The 20,778-nt window shown below is 35.8% G+C and overlaps 1 protein-coding gene across 1 annotated transcript in view; it reads right to left on the minus strand.

Moving 5' to 3' along the window:
* The window catches only part of LOC122817026 (fer-1-like protein 4), a 1,119,105-nt gene that overhangs the window by 306,159 nt on the left and 792,168 nt on the right, over nt 1–20,778 (minus strand). The window contains exon 33 of the mRNA XM_044090141.1: nt 13,247–13,353. Within this exon, the coding sequence (XP_043946076.1) occupies nt 13,247–13,353 (107 nt within the window). The remainder of the gene's footprint in view (nt 1–13,246; nt 13,354–20,778) is intronic.

Below are 20,778 nucleotides of genomic sequence, written 5' to 3' on the forward strand. Positions count from 1 at the left end.
TACACACTGTAATGCCCTATACTCTGTAAGAAACATTAATATGTATTATACAGTAAATGTAATGTTTAAGTCTAAACAATATGCTTAGTGAGTTCAAACTAGACATTTCAACTAAGCAAATTGTCATTTGTGCAGTAACTGAAACTTTGTTTAGGTTTGAGGAAACTGTTTTAGTGGTTGATAGGTACACTAATTTTTAAAATTTCCACAAAGGCATAAATGTGGAGGGGTTCAATAAATATCCAAAATATTTTACATTCTCATTGTGCTTTTGAATGACACCCATGCTGAAATAGTACAAGATAATGTAGCACCTCCATTTTACTGAATGTCAGAGATCCGCTAGTGCAGCTTCTGTTGACTGCCTATTATTTTTTGACAAATTGATTGTTAACATTATCAAGCAAAACTTTATTTATGGAGGACTTAAATTATCCTACGACTGATGGGGGAATCATGTTAATCTTTAAACAGCCATTTCTTCTGCTGATAAAATATGGAAGAAATTGTGCCAATATACCTTTCAGTGAATATTGGAGACATTTTTTTTTTGCAGGGTTGTCAAGTCTTCCTGCACCATCCATCTAGGGAGAAAGTATCACACCTCCCAAACTTATATATAACTACTCAGCAGTTGAACAACGTGGAGGTAAGATAAAACTTCACTGTTGCCAACAAGTAATTTGGAGCAGTTTTTTGATCTAGCTCCCTTAAGTGGCATGTACATCACAACAATGACTGCTTATGAAAGGGTATTACTAGATTCTGACAATAAAAACCCATTTAAACAAATGATTACATTTCCAGTACATGGCAGGACTATCCTTGACATTTTGTTAATTAAATCTAATGAAAGTGCCGAACATATTATTGTCTTACTCCAGTAGAAATATTGATAATAATAATGGCCACAGCCTAGATTTACATTACTGTCATAGCATTCCATCCATCTATGAAAGACCAAGTCTTGTTTGTCCTCCTATTTTTTTATAAAATCAGTGGAACTACAAAAATGGCACTAGGGACCTCTATCTATACTATCAAATAAACTAGAATTGTGGAGAGATGGGTGTCTAACTTATCTTATTACAAGCCCATGAGATAAGTTACAACAACTTATTAAATAAAGCACTACTTTGACTACCTTTAAGGCTAGTCTTGATGACTGGAATGGTAGCCACAAACTTACTCCAGAGTAATTGCTTATGAACCTGCTCACTTTGGAAGGTGAGCATTTGTATGTGTTTCAAAAGGGTGGCAGTGAGTCTACTTAATGGTACATATAGCTAGGCATCTTATAGTCTACTTAACCACTTGCATATTATTAATCCTATATTTTTAATATAGAAAAGTTTAGCAAAAACATCTTGCACTAGAACTGGAAAGATGTATTCAGTCATTATAATGTCAAGAATTGATAGGGAATATTTTCTAACATGATGCAAGAACTGAGTGATTCCTATAAGTGATTCCTATATATTCCTAAAAGCCAGAATAGGCAACAGCCTGAAACACTTTCAGAAACCATTAAATTGGAACAATCACATCAGCAAATTTCCAATAAGGTGAAGCATCTTTGTTTTATTTTAAGACAATCTCCTTCCAATATAAATATAGATAACTATTGTGATGTTTCAAAACAACACAGGAAAAAAATTGTGAGAACTAATAAAGTATATTTTATAACACTGTGCAAGACGTTACTGATTCCTATGCCCCCCCCAAAAGAAAACAGAATAAGCAGTACCCTGAAACACTTTCAGAAACCAAAAATACTGGAGCAATTGTACCAGTAAACATTACAATAAGGTGAAATATCTTCATTCTATTGCAAAACCATCTCCTTCCAATAGAAATATTAAATAATTATTGCAAGGTTTCAAAACAACTTAGGGTAGAAATCAATAAAAGTAAGGCAAATTATGAACAGCATCTAGACCATGGGCTAAGACAACTGTAAACCATTTCACTGCTACATTAATAAACACATTGAAGCATCTTATATAATAAGCACTCTGCAGTATTACAATAAAACATACTGTAAAAAATATTTTGAAAGCACTGGATATTTTTCATACAGCAGTGACCTTAGAACTGCCTGATTTGAGTTCAGAGACACTGAAGAAAAACATGCTACGTAGAGGGTATAGTAGATTGCAAAGAAAAATAGGTGTCTGCAAAGTCAGTCACTTTGTTTTTGACAGTTTCATTTCTATGATGATGTCTTCTTCCATCAAGTAAAATGGATCTGAAGAAGAATATCCCATGTTAAGACATGAATGAAATTAACATTTATAATAAGCTGCAAGATTTTAACAGGGCAGCCGTATTAACAAATAGCATACAATTGTAGTTCTCAGTCCTTGTAATCAATTTCTTTGCTACAGAAGACAGGCAAAAAAATTAATTTTACAAATAAGGAAAAATACCAGGTCAGCTTGTTCCTTAAAGAACCTGAAAAACAGCATGGCCTATGTTAACTGAATGGCACTCCATTTTAGGTACCAGAATCATGATGTGACATTCTGTTTAATTATAAATTAGAATATTATAAAAGGAGCTTCACAATAAAACATTTATATTGGTTCACTGGAAACAAAGCAAAGATAGTTAAAGACCATTCCAAAATAGTATCAAATAAAATTAAAGTCAGTCTAAAATTGTGTGGGGATCTTAATTGTCTTCTAGAAAAAAAAGACACAATGTGCAGAATACCTAGAATATCAACATCGACTAAGGTAATAAAACTTTACACAGAAAATCTAAATCTTAAATAGGTTATATTATTTTTAGAAAAGGATTCTTTATTCTATACTTATTGGTCTTTGTATGTTTGGTACTCAGACTAGAATAGATAGGGTATATGTCTGAAATAATTTACAAAACAAACTTAATAAAGTAGTAGCAACAGCACTTCTCTATCTGATCACAATGACATACATTTTAAACTTGAAATAGACATTAAAAACTTTCAGATGACCTCTAAAATTCTAGTTTATTTACAAATTAAACCTGAATTTAAAGAATTGCTATATAACGAAATTAAAGAATGCATGGTCCTAAATAATATTGACTCTGTAAGTGAAATAGTACTATGGGACTATGTAAAAGTTTATCTACATGGAAAAATTAAATCCTGGTTTGTTAGAAGCATGAAATAAAAAGATGATAACATCAAGATGATACAAGGAAAATTAAATGCTTAAAAACTGGACACAAAGAATAGGAATAAGAATAGTATCAACCTTATTAAGAAATACCAAATATTACCAGTTACTTACGCTATAAAAGAAAGACAGCATTAGAAAAATAAACTATATTTATATGCCTCAACTCCAATGGGATTGCACAGATTAGATAACAGAACTAAATTAATTAACAAAGCTATTCAAATTAAATATATACTAAATTTGGAGTTGAGTAAGAAAACTCTTCATCTAAAAGAAGTGCTCAAATTATTTAACAAATATTATGAAAAGTGAAATAAAAGTGGACAGGAAGGTGAAGAAAATGTTTAACCTATAACATTAAGAAAAAACATAAATACTGAAGAAAACACAAAGCTAATGACAGATATTACTTTGAATGAAATCAAAAGATCAACTTAAAAAATTTAACTCATCTTTTTTCACTTATCCGGTGAGGTGGGGGAGTCAAGCCCCACTGGGGATCTCGCTTCTGGTTCCAAGTACCTGGGTGTCCAGGTGTGACCTGCTCTGGGGACAGTATCCGGTGAGTAGTTTGACTGGGGCAGTACACCTGTCAAAGAGTAATACAAGTGTCGTAAGGCAATCTCAGGGAGGACAGAAACCTCCTGTGGAGCAGAAGAGCAATGGCTCACTTGATCTTGATTTTCAGTATGAATACAGACTGTGAAGGTGAGGGCCTCATGATCCTTCTGGCTTTTTAGATTTTAAGCAGGATGTGTCAGAAAAGTTACCACAGGGATAACTGGCTTGTGGAAGCCCAGTGTTCAGAGTGACATCTCCTTTTGATCCTTCAATGTCAGCTCTTACTATCATTATGAAGCAGAATTCACCAAGTTTGGATTGTTCACCTACTAATAGGGAACGTGATCTGGGATCATACTGCCATGAGACAGGTTAGTTTTACCCTACTGATAATGTGTTGTTGCGATAGTAATCTTGCTCAGTACGAGAGGAACTGCAGGTTCAGACATTTGGTGTATGTGCTTGGATTACATGGATTCCTTAATTCCTTAAATTTATAAATTATTACTCCAAGGTATAACTTATTTATTTATTAAAATACATATTTAATCAGTAATAAAAGTTAAAGATATCTCTCCATTTTGGAATTATTTCTTAACAATACTAATACTATAATCAGGTAAATACCCTGAATTATGGTACTTATATTGACTCATTTCACTGTTAAATACAAAGTATAATTTCTTCACCTTAATTGCCATAAACAAATTAAAATGGCTAAAAGATTTCCTAGTACAAAAAAATCAAACAGTATTTTTAATAAATTGATACAGGGCAATATTTAAACAATTATTACTATTGTATATTATGCTAAGGGAAAGCACTACTGGAAAGGCCGCAGAAATACCTCACAAAGAGGATTACCGGCCTCAAACAGATGCCCTATGCAGACCATCTCAAAAAACTCCAGCTTTACTCCGTCGCATATCGCCTACTCAGGGGCGATCTCTGCCTAACATACAAAGCTATGTCAAACCCAGAGCTGTTGGACATGCTCCACTTAAAGAAATCCAACTCCCTCCGAGCTACACGCTCTAGAGACCTAAACCTTGTCACCACAATAAACAGAACATGCCGGAGGGATAGATTCCTCTCCCAGAGACTTCCCATACTCTGGAATAAAGTACCTATCTATATCAAACAAAGCTCCTCATTAGCAGTCTTCAAGAAAAATCTTGATGATTGGATGGGAAATAGGAAATTCACCCCGGGGATCACCTCTGTGGCTTTGCTCGACAGGGGCACAGGAAAATAATTTTCTTGGGTGGTAAAAGCCAGGATACTTTTTTGGCTGGGCTTGTACAGGCCCCAGGGCTGATAGCCTAGTACCCACCTATGAACCTATAAAGTAAAAGTCCTAAATGGGCAATTATTCGTTTAGATCCAGAAATGGCATTGAATTCAGTTAAGTGCCCATATTTATTTAAATCTCTAGAACTATATGGATTCTCTAAAAAATATTATATTAGTAAATTGTAAAGACTATATTAAAATTGGATAATTTTAATCATATGGCTTTAAAATAAACTAAAGAACTAAACAAGATTGTCCAGTTTCCCTACTCTTATTTTTCTAGTTATACAACTATTTGCAAATTATATAAGAAATAACACTACAATTGAAGGTTTTACCACTAATGATATATATATATATATAGAGAGAGAGAGAGAAAGATTGTTTTATTTTTACTTTTTCTCTCTCCCTTCTCTATCCCCTCTCCCATTTCATCTCCATACTTCTTTCTTTCTGTCTTCTTACCAACCTCTTTACCAAATTATATACCTTCTTTTTCTCTCTTGACTTTTCACCTACTCTTTTCATAAACCTTTTCCTATACTATATTTCCATTTCATACTGTTCACCTTAACTTCATCCTATATACCCAATACTTGACTGCTCTAGCTTCCCACTGTTTTTCTTTTCCATTTTACTGTTACACCACTACCTCTTTTTTCCTTCTCTCCAACACTTACAATGCAACTGATCCTAGCTACATTGTCAATAAAACTAGTCATTTGTATATATCCATCTTAAATCAGCTGCTAGTCTTAGCACATTGTACCTTGTTTTTGTATTTTCTGTATGTGGCAAATTCTGTAACTACTATCTGAATGCCTCTAGCTACTACTTACCTACATAATTTGAAATTGTTTATAATTGTTTAATCTCTCATCATGCGTATCTTTTATATTGGAGATTTTCTCCCTGGGCCTCCACTGAAAATGGGTTTCTGACCCAGTGTGGACTTTCCTGGGCAATAAATAAATAAATAAATAAATTATTCATTCAAATACATTTATTTGTGGATGTTATTATTGTAACAGTTAATTATGTTATTAAGTTACTTAGAGAAATCTATAATTCAATTAAATGTTATGAAGAAAATGTCTAAATGAAATGTCATAAATAAAAACAGAACCTTTATTAATAAATCAAAATATAGATAGGAACACTGCATCAATAGGTCCAGACAATATCCCAGGATGCCTTCTAACTAGCATGAAACATGACCTATCAGGGCTTCTGGAATTATTATTTAACTGTAGCCTCCAAACAGGCTTCGTGCCTCATAAATGGAGAAAGGCAACAGTCATCACTATGCACAAAGGTGTGCCATCTACAGACCCTGGAAACTACAGACCCATAAGTCTCACTAGTCTTATATGTAAATCCATCGAAGGAATTATCATGGAGATGATCAAGAGAGATACAATAAACCTCCAGACACTTGACCCAACCCAGTTTGGTTTCATCAAGGGCAGATCATGCCTATTCAACCTGCTGGACTTCTTTGAGAAGGTCACCAAGGCAATAGATGAGGGCAAAATCATTCACACTGCCTACCTTGACCTGGCTAAGGTATTTGACACAATATCCCACTCCGACATTATTGACAAACTCAAGAGGTTAGGTACAAACCTATATGTCACATGGTGGATAGTCAAATGTCTCATAGACAGGACCCAGGGAGTTAGAATTGGGGAGTCCACCTCTACAAAGAGGCCAGTCACAAGTGGAGTCCCTCAGGGATTAGTCCTTGGATTGCTCCTTTTTGGCATTTACTTCTCGGAAGTCAAGGCCAATGTCAGTGGTCTCTGGTTGACTAAATGTGCAGATGATTGCAAATTAGGAGCTCTCATTGAATCTCACACTGACACAAATATTCTCCAAGAGGGGCTGACACAGATAAACAGCTGGTGTCAGAGTCTTGGGCTAAAACTAAATGCCAAGAAATGCATAATAGTATCCTTTGGGAAGTCATTGATTCCTGGTAAGTATCATACTGACAAAACACACCTCAGAGTTGATCCAGTGGTGAGGGACTTAGGGATACACATACATAGTAAACTAGCCTTTGATCATCATGTGTCTACAGTGGTGAGGAAATAATTCTATGCTGCACAATTTATAAACAAAGGTATGGCATCTAAGTCCAAGAAAGTCATTGTTCCGCTGTATTTGGCATTCATCAGACCTATCATTGAGTACAATGCCCTCTTTGGCATGTACCTACCCAGGCATATCCAACAACTGGAATGTCCACAATGGTTCCTCACTGAAAGAATACAGGGCATAAGTAATATGTCATATGCAGACTGCCTCAAGGCCCTATCCCTATATTCTGTCTCCTACAGGCTTTTGAGGTGAGATCTATGCCTGGCATACAGGGCATTATCATAACCCCCTCTGATGGACCTCCTGCATATCCACAAAACAAACAGTACCAGAATTACCCATTCTAAAAATCTAAACCTTGCCTGTGACATAAATAGGACCTGCTGGAGAGATAGGTATGTATCCCAGAGACTACCTTGTCTATGGAACAGACTCCCTATCTATGGGAAGCAGAGTTCCTCCCTAACCCAATTCAAGTGCAACTTAGACAATTAGATGGGAAACCAGAAATTAATCCCAGGATTGGCACCTATGTCTCTAATGGAAACAGGTAATCTGTAAATGGTTAATCTCCCAGGCCCTTGCTTACACTTATCAAGAGTATCAGAATTTGTCAGAGATTTGGGATGCATGGCTAGGCTTAAAAAGGATCTTGTGATCATTGGCCTAGTAAACACCTATGAAATTATAATTTAGGAGTAGTAAAACCTGTTATTAGATATCTAGGGATAAATTTATTAGATACTTTAGAATCTATCACAGTAGAAACTCATAAAATTATTGACAAAAATTAAATAATAAAAATAAAAATAAAAGAAAATTAAATTAAATAAATAACTAGTAACTGGCAAAAAGTTCTGTTCCTCTGAAGAATAGACACGATAATAAAAATTGTATTACTACCTCAAATATTTTACATTATTCATTCAACAACATTGATTCCAGATTAAAATATTTAAAATTTAAATTAAATGTTATTAAGAGTGTTATTATATATTTTGAGGTCCAAAACAGATTATGTAAACCATGTTAGACAGTGGAAGAGAAGTAGAATTGATGTATAAAATAAAGCTCTATAGCACCAATACTTAAATTAAAAGCATTGAATAGAAAGAAAATTAAAAATTAAGTAGTGAATTATATGAACCTCCACAGCAATGGTTATTATAAAATTTAAGCTTTTTAGTTAATAATAAAAAAAGAAAATCCTCCAAACATTAAATTAATGTGTTGGTCTAACCACAGTAATGTGCTATAAATAAATGAAAATAAATGAATTATAATGAGAACAAATGGTACTTTGCCAAATTTAAATATTGCTTAAAGTTGCAATTGTTACTAGAAATGCATAGATAAATTTGTCAAAAGCATTGTAATTGCATAAATTTCAAATATTTTAAATTATGAAATGTGACATATGTACAATTTAATTATCTGCAAATATTGTATATAGTTATACTTGTTTGATTATAAAGAAATATGGAAAAGTGACAATACTGTTTAGAAGAGTTCAGAGAACGTTAATAATTTTGAGGGAGTATACAATATGAGATAGTACCTCTGCATTCCTGAAAAAGGTAGAGTCAAAATTTGTAGAAGATACCTAATTGGTTGGCAGTTTTAATTCTGGTTTCCAGGACATGACGAATCAAAGAAAGTATAGGGTCTAAGCTAAACCAGAGACATCTTTACAGCACTTTGTAAAGGGAAGGTCTACATAACTTGTGATAGCTTAGCTGTTAGGAACACTCTGTCTTTGTTTTGTACTAAAAACATTTTTGTTTACAGTCATATATAGCCAAAATTGTACCCTTAAACAATATTGTCAAACCAACAAAGTCCTCTTGTAGCTGATTTTTTATAAACAAGCATGTGAGGAAGCCCTTAAGATGATTATAAATCATAACCAGGTTTTTGACTAACGTGTCTAAGGTTGTAAGAAAACCGTTCTGTGTCACTCAACTTATGTGAGGGCATGGTATCTAGGTGTAGGCAAGTCATCATGCCACTGTAGTCAGCCATCATTAGACCCATCATTGAGTATAATGCCCCTTTCTGTATGTGGTTTACCTTTATATAGTTGAAAATCATAGTGTCAATCGTCCTGTTGTGTGAACCGAAAAAACGAATTCTGCATGTCGAACATCACCAAAGTTCAAAACTCAGCAAATCGAACAGCAGATTTGCTGAGTTTTGAACTACAATGTCGAACACACAAGGTAATGCAGGGGGGCTATGCCCCCCTGTGCCCCACACACACTCCTTACTTTAATATTCTAACTCCGAGATCACACTACAGTGGGGAAAGGGTCCATTTCCCGATCCCCATTATAGTGCAATCCACACCCAAAATGCCGAATCTGCAATGAGCAAATGTCACTGTGCATTCGCTCATTGCACATTCGATGCATTTTTTTTCGACTTTTCAAAATCTTGAAAAAGTCCTTTGGAACGTTTGGCTTTCACTCATGTACAGTACGCACATATAAAGGTAAACCCTGTATGTGTCTGACCAAGCTCATGCAACAAATGGAATGCCCACATAGGTTTCTCACAAAAAGAATACAGGGGATAAAAACAATGTCCTTTGCAGGTCACCTCTAAACCCTATCTTTGTACTCTGTTTCCTCCAGACTGCTGATACATGATTTATGCTTGGCATACAAGGCATCCTTGGACACATTCTGATGTTCCTTTTGCATATTCACAGAATGAACAGCACGAGAACTACTAGATCTAAGGGATTAAACTTTGCCTGTGATATGTTTGAATGACAGGTATATATCTCAGAGAATCCCCCTTCTCTGGAATAGGGTTTCAATCCATGTGAAGCAGAGCCTTTCCCTATTTAGGTGCAACCTAGACCAGTGGATGGGAACTTAGAATTTCACCAGTGGTGTGATATCTGTGTTTCTGATGGACAGAAGCAACCATTAAATCATGCCCTAACTAACATGCACACCTTAAAATAACATGTAAGGCACAATAACTCATGAGATACATTTGAACTGCATGGCTAGGCTAATAAAGCCTCCAGTGATAATTAGCCAAGTATATACCTATGAACCTATAATCTTATGAACTGGTCATCCAGCACAGCAAATCTGATGTAGAATTACCATTGGCAAACACCTAATAAACAAGGCATGATTCCCAAGGTTGGCATTTTTATTAGGTCAATAAGGATGGACCCAGTCGTAGTAACTCTACACGTCTCTGTAGATTATGACTTTATGTAATTAAAGGGATTTCATGGTACCTCTCCCTGTTTAAACTCATGCTGGTGGTCAAAAATAATCCCAAACTTGCTAAGGCACTTCAGGTTATGATCTACTACATTTCAGTCCAAAATACTACCAGATGACGAAAAACTAGGGGTAGGATTAAACTACAATAAGGAAGCAGGATTGATGACTTCAGGAAGGGAAACAACCAGGGTTTCTTTTCACAGCTTATGAGTTTTAAAATCGCACATGATAATATTGCATATATGAATTAGTGAGTTAACAAAAAAGAATATACAGAATTTGTAGCTGTGTATATACCAACATGTTTAACCCTTTGTTTTATGTGAGTACCTCACAGCATCAGGGACATTCACAGCTCTGGTCCTTCCCAATAGATGAGCAACACCTTTAAGACCATCTGTGGTGTTGATAAACCCTAGGAATGCTGGGACATCACAACCATATATAAGGACACAACCAAGATGGACACATGCACACACACGCTAGAAATAGCACATCTTCTGGCCTCAACCATTTTCAAAAAACACTGTGGTAATTATACGGGGGTCTGAGAGATGAAAAGTCAGAAAGCAACAGAGAGCAGTAGTGCTGAAACTGAATTCATCCTCAAGTCTTGGTGAGTACTGAGTAACTTCAATGAGGTGGACCCTGTTTTCTACAAAATCTCATCAAGGTGGCACTGATATATAGACTGCATATATATAGCATATATCATGGACAGAAGTAGGTCAAAAATTAAAAGAGATAGCTGGGTGCACAAGACCCAGGATAAAAAAAGTGCCCGATCCTGGTAGGCGCACTGGTGCCAGGAATGGGAAAAAAATGCCAGTGTAGAATCCTCAAAATATGGAAAAATTCTTACAATGGGGCCAGGCTAGACCCAGGGGGAGGATGGCTCCCCTGTTGTAGAAGGAAGTAGAAGTCCATAAATATCACAAAAGCTGATAGGCCAAAGAACAGCTATGAGGATGATAGAGTGGACTGTTGAGGATAAGAAAGAAATTATGTATTGTTACTATTATGCAAAAAGCCCAGAATTTGTAGACACAAGACATACGAAATGATTAAGAGAAAAATTAGGGGAAAGAAAAATACTTTCACAAGAAAAACTGTCAGAAGCCACAAATGAAAATTTGCATTCATTAATACAACAGATTTGTGAAAAACAGTATATAGTTTAAGAAACTTTGATCTGTTTGGAAAAAAGAAGCCTCTGAGGAAGTGCGAAAATATAAACAACAAAACCAAGAGATATTTGACAATCATATTTAGATATGCTACCAATACATGTAACTCCACACGAACTGCAGAAAGAGTCACTATTGGGCATATTGCTGGTGCTGTGAAGAGCACTTTTGGCTGACATCAAAGAGTGAAACAATACTAATTTCATGAACTTTAATCATATTTTGACTTAGGAATGGGGTCCATTCCCATCATGGTATTAGAAACCCAAAAGATTTGGAGAAATTAAAAAAGGGTAAAACCTCCATCAGGAGCGGTCAGATCAGTCACATAATGTTGACCTGTCTACAGTTCAGCCATCTAAGAAATGCTTGCTTTTAAAATGACTTTAAAGTATATAGTACTGAATCACATAACTCAAGTCAGCTAATATCTGTTTGCAAGGTATAGTAGTTACACATTTAAAGATACAGGTGACTAATACAGCTAAAGTTATGGCATTAGGATATTATATGTCACATACAATAGACAATGTTGTGTTACTATAGAGCAATACATTAATGCAAACATTCATGGTGTGTGTATGTGTGTGTCCGTGTGGGGGGGTGGTGGTTATGGAGTGTGTCCCCTGCAAAAATGTTAGTGAATATTTATTTTGTTTTGTGGAGGGGTGATACTTGTCATTTCAGTGTATCTGTGAACTTTTCTAAATATTTCAGTTTTCAGACTTGTAAGATGCAACATTCATGATAGTGGTTAAAATTATACATGCATTACTTTAGCATACAATAATGGTATTTCATACGCTCCACTTAAATCCTTTAATCAATGCTTATCTGATTATTTTATTGCTTTTAGTATCTGGATAAACTCATCTAGAAGAAACTGAAGACTTTACAATAGACTTGAATTCACTGCCTGAAAATCAGTGCGCAAGAGAAATACAAACTAGCAGCAAGTTAAAATATAAAAACAGATATCACAGCCCAGTTAGCAAAACTAGTCAAGCCTATATATATATATATATATATATATATATATATATATATATATATATACATACATATACATACATATATATATATATATATATATATATATCTATATGGATGTATGCTGATCTTTCATTTTTCATGTGTCATGTTTTGATGTGGTCAAATTATGCAGAGATATTGGAGCAAAGATGCTCCCATATGTTAATACAGTATCAATAATCAATACTCACAGGCAAACTGGATAACCAAAGAAGACAGCATAAAAAGTACATGTAAAAAAGATCCACACATCCCTAAAACCTTGACAAAAGAGCAAAATGTCGATATGGACAAGAACAAAATGTAAATGTTTTAAGGTGGTAGCTGTCCTTTAAATGTAATTTGTATTAATGTTAATATTTTTGTGCAACATAAAGTTGTATTCAGAATATTTGATTCTAGTCACAACAGTCATTGCATTTTCATTTTGACACGCTAGTTGTACATTACTAACATATGTCAACAGACTTACCAGCATCAGCTGCTGAACAATAGCAAAGAGTTTTGAGCGCGCCTTCTATTTGGGATTACTTTTTGCCTTCCAGCTATGATACAAAGTACTTGCTCATTTTTAATGGAGGGTATAGTTAAACAACAATAGACTTTTAAAGGACAGTTCCCATATTGAAAGAGTTGTAAAAATAAAGCATACCTTTAGTGTTGCTAAGGAGTTTTTTTTGTTCACTTGTACAACCTCTTGGGATAAGTTTGGGTCCGCATCACCTTCTAGATCTAAAGCTTGATTTATATGTCCAACATCTGTGAAATATTAGAAATACTTCAATCATATTTCAGGACCACAATTTTATGGAAGGTAATATAACATAAGAATGGATACACATATGATTTAAAACAGTACCTGTATATCAACCCTTCATTTGCACATCAACTATGTATTCTGTGGATCTATAAGGTATCAGATGCCTGCAGTGACAACTATCCCATAACCGTTAGCCTATCACTTGACAACAGTAAATCCTCATCCTAATCACCTTCCACCCCAAAATCCAAAAAACAAAACATCAGCCTTAAAAGTCAAAACCAAGATATGGGTTTTGTACCAAGGAAATGGAGAACAGCTGTTCTCATTCCCCTGCATAAGAGACGACCTTCCACAAACCCAAGCAATTACAGACCAATAAGTCTGACCAGCCTCATATACAAAGCCATGGAAAGACTTATAATGGAATTAATCAATCAGGACATAGGGAGGCTCCAAACACTAGACCCATCTCAGTTTGAATTTGTCAAGGGCAGGTCATGTATTCAACCTGGTAGATTTTTTTGAAAAGGTAACCAAACCAATGGATGAAGGCAGAATGGTACACACCACATACCTCGACCTGGCCAAAGCTTTTGCACGATTCTCTATTCAGGCATAGTAGAAAAGCTAAATAAACTGGGAATAAACCCATATGTCACCTGCTAGATTCCCATCTGGAGGTAGACCATCAAAATAGTGGAAGTTTTCTCCACAAAGAGAACAATCACCAGTGAAGTCCTCCAGGGTTCTGTGCTGGGACCTCTCCTGTTTGGCATCTAATTTTCTGAAGTAATAGCCAATACCAAAGGGCTCTGGCTGACTACATTTGCAGATGACTACAAGTTTGGAGTAGTCATTGAATCCCCAAATGACTTAGCCATCCTGCAGGAATATAGAGAATAACTGGTGACAAAATCATGGAATGAAACTAAATACGAAAAAATGCATTATTGTAGCCTTTGGTAAGTCATCTATGACAGAGAATTATGCAACACTGACAATACACCCTTAAGAGTTGACCCAGTCATTTGAGATTTGGAAACCTATATGGACAGTGACCTAACTTTTGACCAACATGTGTCTGCTATTGTAAGAAAGTCTTTCTATATTGCACAGCTTATAAACATTGGGATTGTGTCTATATTTAGAGGTGTCATTGCCCCCCTTAATTCAGCCCTCATTACGACAATCATTGAATATAATGTCCCCTTTGGCATGTATCTGTCTGTCCAGACACATGCAACAACTGCAACATCCACAGAGATACGTTACTAAAAGGGTACAAGGCCTAAGCTATATGTCCCATATGGACCGACTCAAAACCTTGTCACTATACTTGGCATCCTACAGACTGCTAAGAGTGACCTGTGTCTGACATAAAAGACATCCTTTGACCCATTACAGATGGATTTACTGCACATCAGCAAGTCAAATGGCATCAGAAATAATTGGTCTAGGGATCTAAACCTCATTTGCAAAAGGGACAAGTATATCTCGGAGAGGATACCGCTGCTGTGGAATAGACTCCCGATCCACATAAAACAAAGTTCATCCTTATCAATATTCAAGCACATCTTTATCTATGGCTGGGAAACAAAAAATTTACCCCATAATACCCCCTGTATGACATATGGACTTAAGCAGTTCCTAAATGCTTTAAGGCCAATCTATAACCAAATGAGAAAGGGTATTTCACACACAAAATGGGAAATTGGCTTGGCTTAAAATGGCCCGTAAGGAGCTAGCCAAGTACTAACCTATGAATCAATAAACCTATATGATCAGGTGGTACTTAGGGTCTGTGTGTACATACCAGTAGCCACACATGACAGACATGCAGAAAGGACATGCTGCATAAGTCATGATGTGCAGCCAGCTCAGCTAAACAATTGCACTGCTCAAATCACTTGCTACAAAGGTCTTGACACATGTCCTTTGCATCAAGCCTGATCAAATAACCCTTGGTATAATTTATCTGCTGAGTCAGAAACAGAGCAAAGAAGATTGTATCAATACTCTGGGGGTAGGTTACAAAAAATACAATGTAATTACAAAAACTATATACAGGTTTTAAAGTTAGGTGCAAGCTGAGGAATTATGTGCTACTCTAAGAGACTGTGCATCAATGGAAGACATTGATAAATGTTTTTTTTTCTATGTAAATTTTCCTTCTCTGCTTGCTGACCAACAAGAGGTCATGGAGGCAAGCTCATTCACACCCACTATAAAAGGCTACTAACCATCACTGGCTTGGTGAGCCTAATGCCCATCCCCAGGCCTTACATTTGCATTACAGTCCCTTCTTTAAGTGGACATATGCAGTAACCACACTAAGACATGCTTAAAGATGCAAATATTTCATATCTCAAGCTTCTAATTACACTGCTAAGGGTAGCAAATCTTGTCAGATTGGTGATGCATGGCTAGTCTTAAAAAAGCCTAATTGACCATTAGTTTAGCATATATCTATGAACCTAAGAAATGCAAAATGAAAAAATATGTAGTGCCATATAACCAATAAAATGTTCTGATTATGTGGAATATGCAACAACTTGCATGATATACATTTCATTTTACATAGGCAATACTGGTAGGAAGTTAAGACATAATATTTATGCGCATGTTTATAACGTCAAGCACAAAAATACAGTCAATGTCTTAGCTAGAGATAGTATGAAATGTAATAACTTCAAAAAACACATTTTCTTTGTAGTTGCCTGTATTAGGATGATGTCAGAGGTGGAGACAAGAACCTTGCTTTAGAATATAGAGAATATCACTGGCAAGTAAATTTCGGTACCTGCATTGCTTTAGCTTGAAAATGTTGCTTTAATTTCAGAAGTTATTTAAAAAGGAGAACCCTTTTGTAAATTAACTTATTTTTTTAGACTTGTTTTCATAAACGTGCAGTATTCAAGTGGCTAAAAAGTGTTTAGTATTAAAGGGCCTGATATGTAATTGTGTGACTTTTCTTAATGTTATTTAAATAATGTTTTTACAAATGGCTAATTAATCTGATATAGTCTCTATTTAAAAGTGTATGGTGAGATGAAAACACTTATTGAACTGATTAAAGTGTATTCATTAGACTGACTTCATTGTTTTGCAGTTCGACAGTTTCTGCATGCAAGTTCAAATATTTTGTTTTTGTTATTTGTTTTTGCTTTCTGAAGATTTAGAGACCTTTGTTGCAGTCATTTGTTTTGGATTTGTACAGTACATGGCCTGCGCCTCTCCCCCTAAACAGCACAGGCAAGCACATGAACTGCTAACCGGGTTTGGGCTGCTGGGCAAGAGTAGGGGTTTCATGCCCCTGTGCCACTGGTGTTGGCAATGACATATGTCATAGATATAGATTTTAACATCCTTCTCTGATAATTCTTCATGCCATGATTGGCTGCATTTTCTTGCTACACACTGCTACTGGATTGACTACTTCTGACCAGATTTGACCTTGCTACCAATACCAAGGACTTCACAGACGTTTTTTTTTTTATTTAATTCAACTCCATCTGTGTACTTTTAAAGTGCAGTAACTGTTAATATAGTACCAGAGACTTTAGGAGAACTTTTTAACTTTTTTCCTAGTGAAGGTAGGAAATTTTCAGTGTTCTGGGCATTCTTTGTGCTCCTGACTTGATTTACTTTTTTTCTATTCAGCTGTGACTTTCAATTGTATTTTTTAAATTGTGCTGCACAGCAAGACTCTTTTGGCTGGGCTGCTTTATTCTGCATATCCTTTCTACATATTACTGCTGAATTTACCACTCCTAACCAGATTTTTCCTTGCTACCAGACCAACAGACATCATAAAATTGCTTTCCATTTAATCCAGTTCTAATGATTTTTGACACACACACTTACTGATTCTTTGAAGCATATATTTTGTGGCATCTTAAATGCAATAATTGACTCTGAAGTGTGTGTTGTATGACATCTGAGCCAGTCTCTCATCAATCTATATAGTACAATATGTGTCATTTTTATTACCTGTTCAGCACTCATCCGCTTGTTATTATAAGGGCTAGTATATTTATTTCTTACTATCATAATTGCAAACTACAGGTGTCTTGTACTCCTCTTGGATCTTACTGTTTTGAAGTTATACTAACTTTTCAGCCCTTATACTTTTATTATACTGAATGTGTGCTCTATCAGACTATAGCCATATACTACTCTCAGATTACATTGTTTTATATATATTCTTCCCTGCATGTTAAAGAAGTTGTTGCATTAGTGTTAGTGCATTTCCTCTCACATAGTACATCTCCTCCCCAACAAAGTTTAACTTCCCACAATATATCTTCTATGCCTATTACCTAAACTGGTTCAGTGTATCATTCCTGCCCTCAGTAATTCAATCCATCAGGCAAACATGAAACCCCAGACTATCTGTATCTATTGTGTTACAACCTCATTACAGTTGGTATTCTTTGATAGTGTAGGAACTGCCTAATGCTCACTGAAAACCAACCAAGCTTGACCAAGAAGACATGATTTACATGTGTTGAAATTATCTGAATAACCTGCAGCCGAAGTTTCACCTATGCAGATGGTCAGGAAGCAACACAAACTCACTCATACCTCTACAACATCCCACTACACCAACATAAGCTGAGTTTATAAAAATGCACACTATAAGCTTCTTAGAATTAGAGATAAAGAGCCTCAGCAGCAATCCACTATCACAATGCCACCATATGTGCATAACTTAGTGAGTCACCAGGCTACAGGCTTCAAACCAACGGTGCCCAGCTGGAAGTGTCCTCGTAATTGATGACTTCATCATGTTGCACACTGATTCTACATTGAAAAAGATAGGGGTGACAGTTATTTCCCTTTCTGGTGCCAATAATCATCATGTCACAAGAGCTTTATAGTCCCTCCAAAGGGATAAATATGATTAAGGGCTCATTCTCATGTGAAAGACCTGAGGTGCCCAACTCAGAAAGACATGCAAAGAGATATACTGGAGGTTGCTATGCATGTGTCGAATGCCGATAAGACTCTGGACATGAGTGGAATCATAGTGTCATTCAAAATGATGTCCAGATATAAAGAATAGATAATTGACTTTAATAACTACTTGGCTGGTGTCATTCTACTTGGTCCACCATGCATCAGCTTTGGGCGAGGTGACTCACAGCCCAACTTGCTTTGCCAGGGATAGCATGCAACTTTCATTCCATAGTTTCATGTTTTCATAGTTTCTTACTAAACTATTGTCACCAGAGGATTTTTAGAAGCCAAGCTGTGCATTCTTATGATGTTTTTAGTGGCATGGATTCTGTATACTACCCAAAGCACCTATTACATCCATAGTGTCCTTTTTAGGAACATTCTACATTCTTGACATTCCAACTAAACAAAAAGGCATATAGTAAATCCCAGTCTGCTCCACACCAAGGCTTACTTGATGATTGACAGAAGTCTTACAATAAATTGCTGGATCTCAAGGTTCAATGATATCTTGAACTGTGTTATATTAAAGACGGTTTCACTATAAAGACAACATTCCTTCTTTATCAGGTTTCAGCAACTATCACACATTCAGACCTGCAGAAAATTGTGGGGAAGTATCAATATTTATCAGGGAATCTAGTAGTCTCTTAACAGATTTTCCGAGACTCACAGAGCATACCAAACTTCAAATTACCTTAAACAAGACAAGTTATCGATATACAGTCTGTGATAGGTCACTTTCCTTGTCCATGGAGGACCATGAAAGATTTCTAAATGTGCCTCCTGAACTACAAATAAATAAAAATGCTTTACTGAGAGGTGATTTGATTTATCCATCGTTTAACTGGAGCACTTGTGCCACAATGATTGGGTATGCCCAATGATTCCATAATTAGAAAGGCTAACTCTGTTATACAGATAGACCACTGGGGCCAAAATCTTCTTGACCTTATCCTCACTAACACCACATCGACCAGCACTTTCCCTATAACATCTTCGTCGCTTTTCATATCCAATCACAAATCAGCGATCTCCTCCTTTAAGGTAACTAAACAAACCAAACAAACTTTGAATTCAGTCATTATAAAAAGACAATAAATCTATATAATGCACTTTCAAAATTCATCTGCAGCATTTCCAGCCCACATTTAGCATCAGATGTCATTTAATGCCAATGAATTTTACTTCCATATAATGTACAGCATAAAGCAAGTGGTCCCAATCAGAATACAATATACTGGGGAATGAAAAAATAAACTACATTGGTGGAATGTCAACATTAATAAGTTCTACAAAATAAATAAATACATAAATAATTAAATAAATAAATAAACAATTATGGACTGTACTAAATTGCGGTAGCGTTGTCGTCTCACAGTAAGACGCTGTCCGGTTCGATTCTCAGCTAAAGAGTCTTCTGCATGGAGACATGCATGAATGGGTGTACCTTTGTTGAAGGTTGTGCATCAGGGCTGGCAACTCGGCAAGTAAAAATCAACTGCCAATCATTAGCAGACCGGAGTTCCGCTGTGGCGACCCCTAACTGGGAAAAACCGAAAGACACAACAACAACAACCTATATTAATGACACTATCTAAAACATCTGCAAAAATCTAAAACAGCTGCAAAAATCTGAAAGATACCATAAGGAAAATCAAAGCTGAAAGCAAATCTTAGGTCCTGAAAATATATCTGTTTGCTTAAACTACTGTGCCAAATATGCCCTCTTTGAACCCCTGAAGTGTAGCCACAGGTTGTGCTCCTGGAGGTATGAAAAATGGCTATCATTATGTCATTCTATAAAGGAGGCCCCATGAAATATCCTGGATACTATAAATCCATCAGCCAGACAAGCCTAATTTTCAGAGCCATGGAATGTATTACATCTATCATAAGCTCAGATAAATAAAAAATCTTATTGTTTTAGGCCTGTAACAATATGGTTTTGTCAAATGGAGATCATGTCTACTTAATTTAGTAAACTTCTCTGAGAAAGTCATTGAAGCTGTAGATAGCAGTTATGCAGTTTATACTGCATTCATCGATCCGGCTAAGGTTTTTGACATTATTATCCATGTTAGAATTGTAAAATGGGCTTAAAGAGCTAAATGTAGACCCTTATGTTGTAAGACAGAGGGCAAACAAGCTGACAGATGGAGCATACATAGTTAAAATAGCTGGTACCACCTCAGAAAGAAAAAGATTGCTTGATGGTACTCTTCACAGCTCAGTACTGGGACCACTTCTATTTGGCATCAGCATTTCAGATCTTTAAACCACTAACCCAGACTTATGGCTAAGTAAATTTTGAATGACTGCAAGCTCGGTGTTGCCATTCACTCAGTATCTGATATCATATTAGTACATTAAGGGCTAAAACATACACATAAATAAGGTATTAGGAATGGGGTTAAATTAAATGTAAAGGAGTATAGCATTGTCAGCTTTGGTAAACAAAT

The sequence above is a fragment of the Protopterus annectens genome, chromosome 12.part0, assembly GCF_019279795.1.
Source record: "Protopterus annectens isolate FY-2018-M chromosome 12.part0, PAN1.0, whole genome shotgun sequence".
NCBI lineage: Eukaryota > Metazoa > Chordata > Ceratodontiformes > Protopteridae > Protopterus > Protopterus annectens.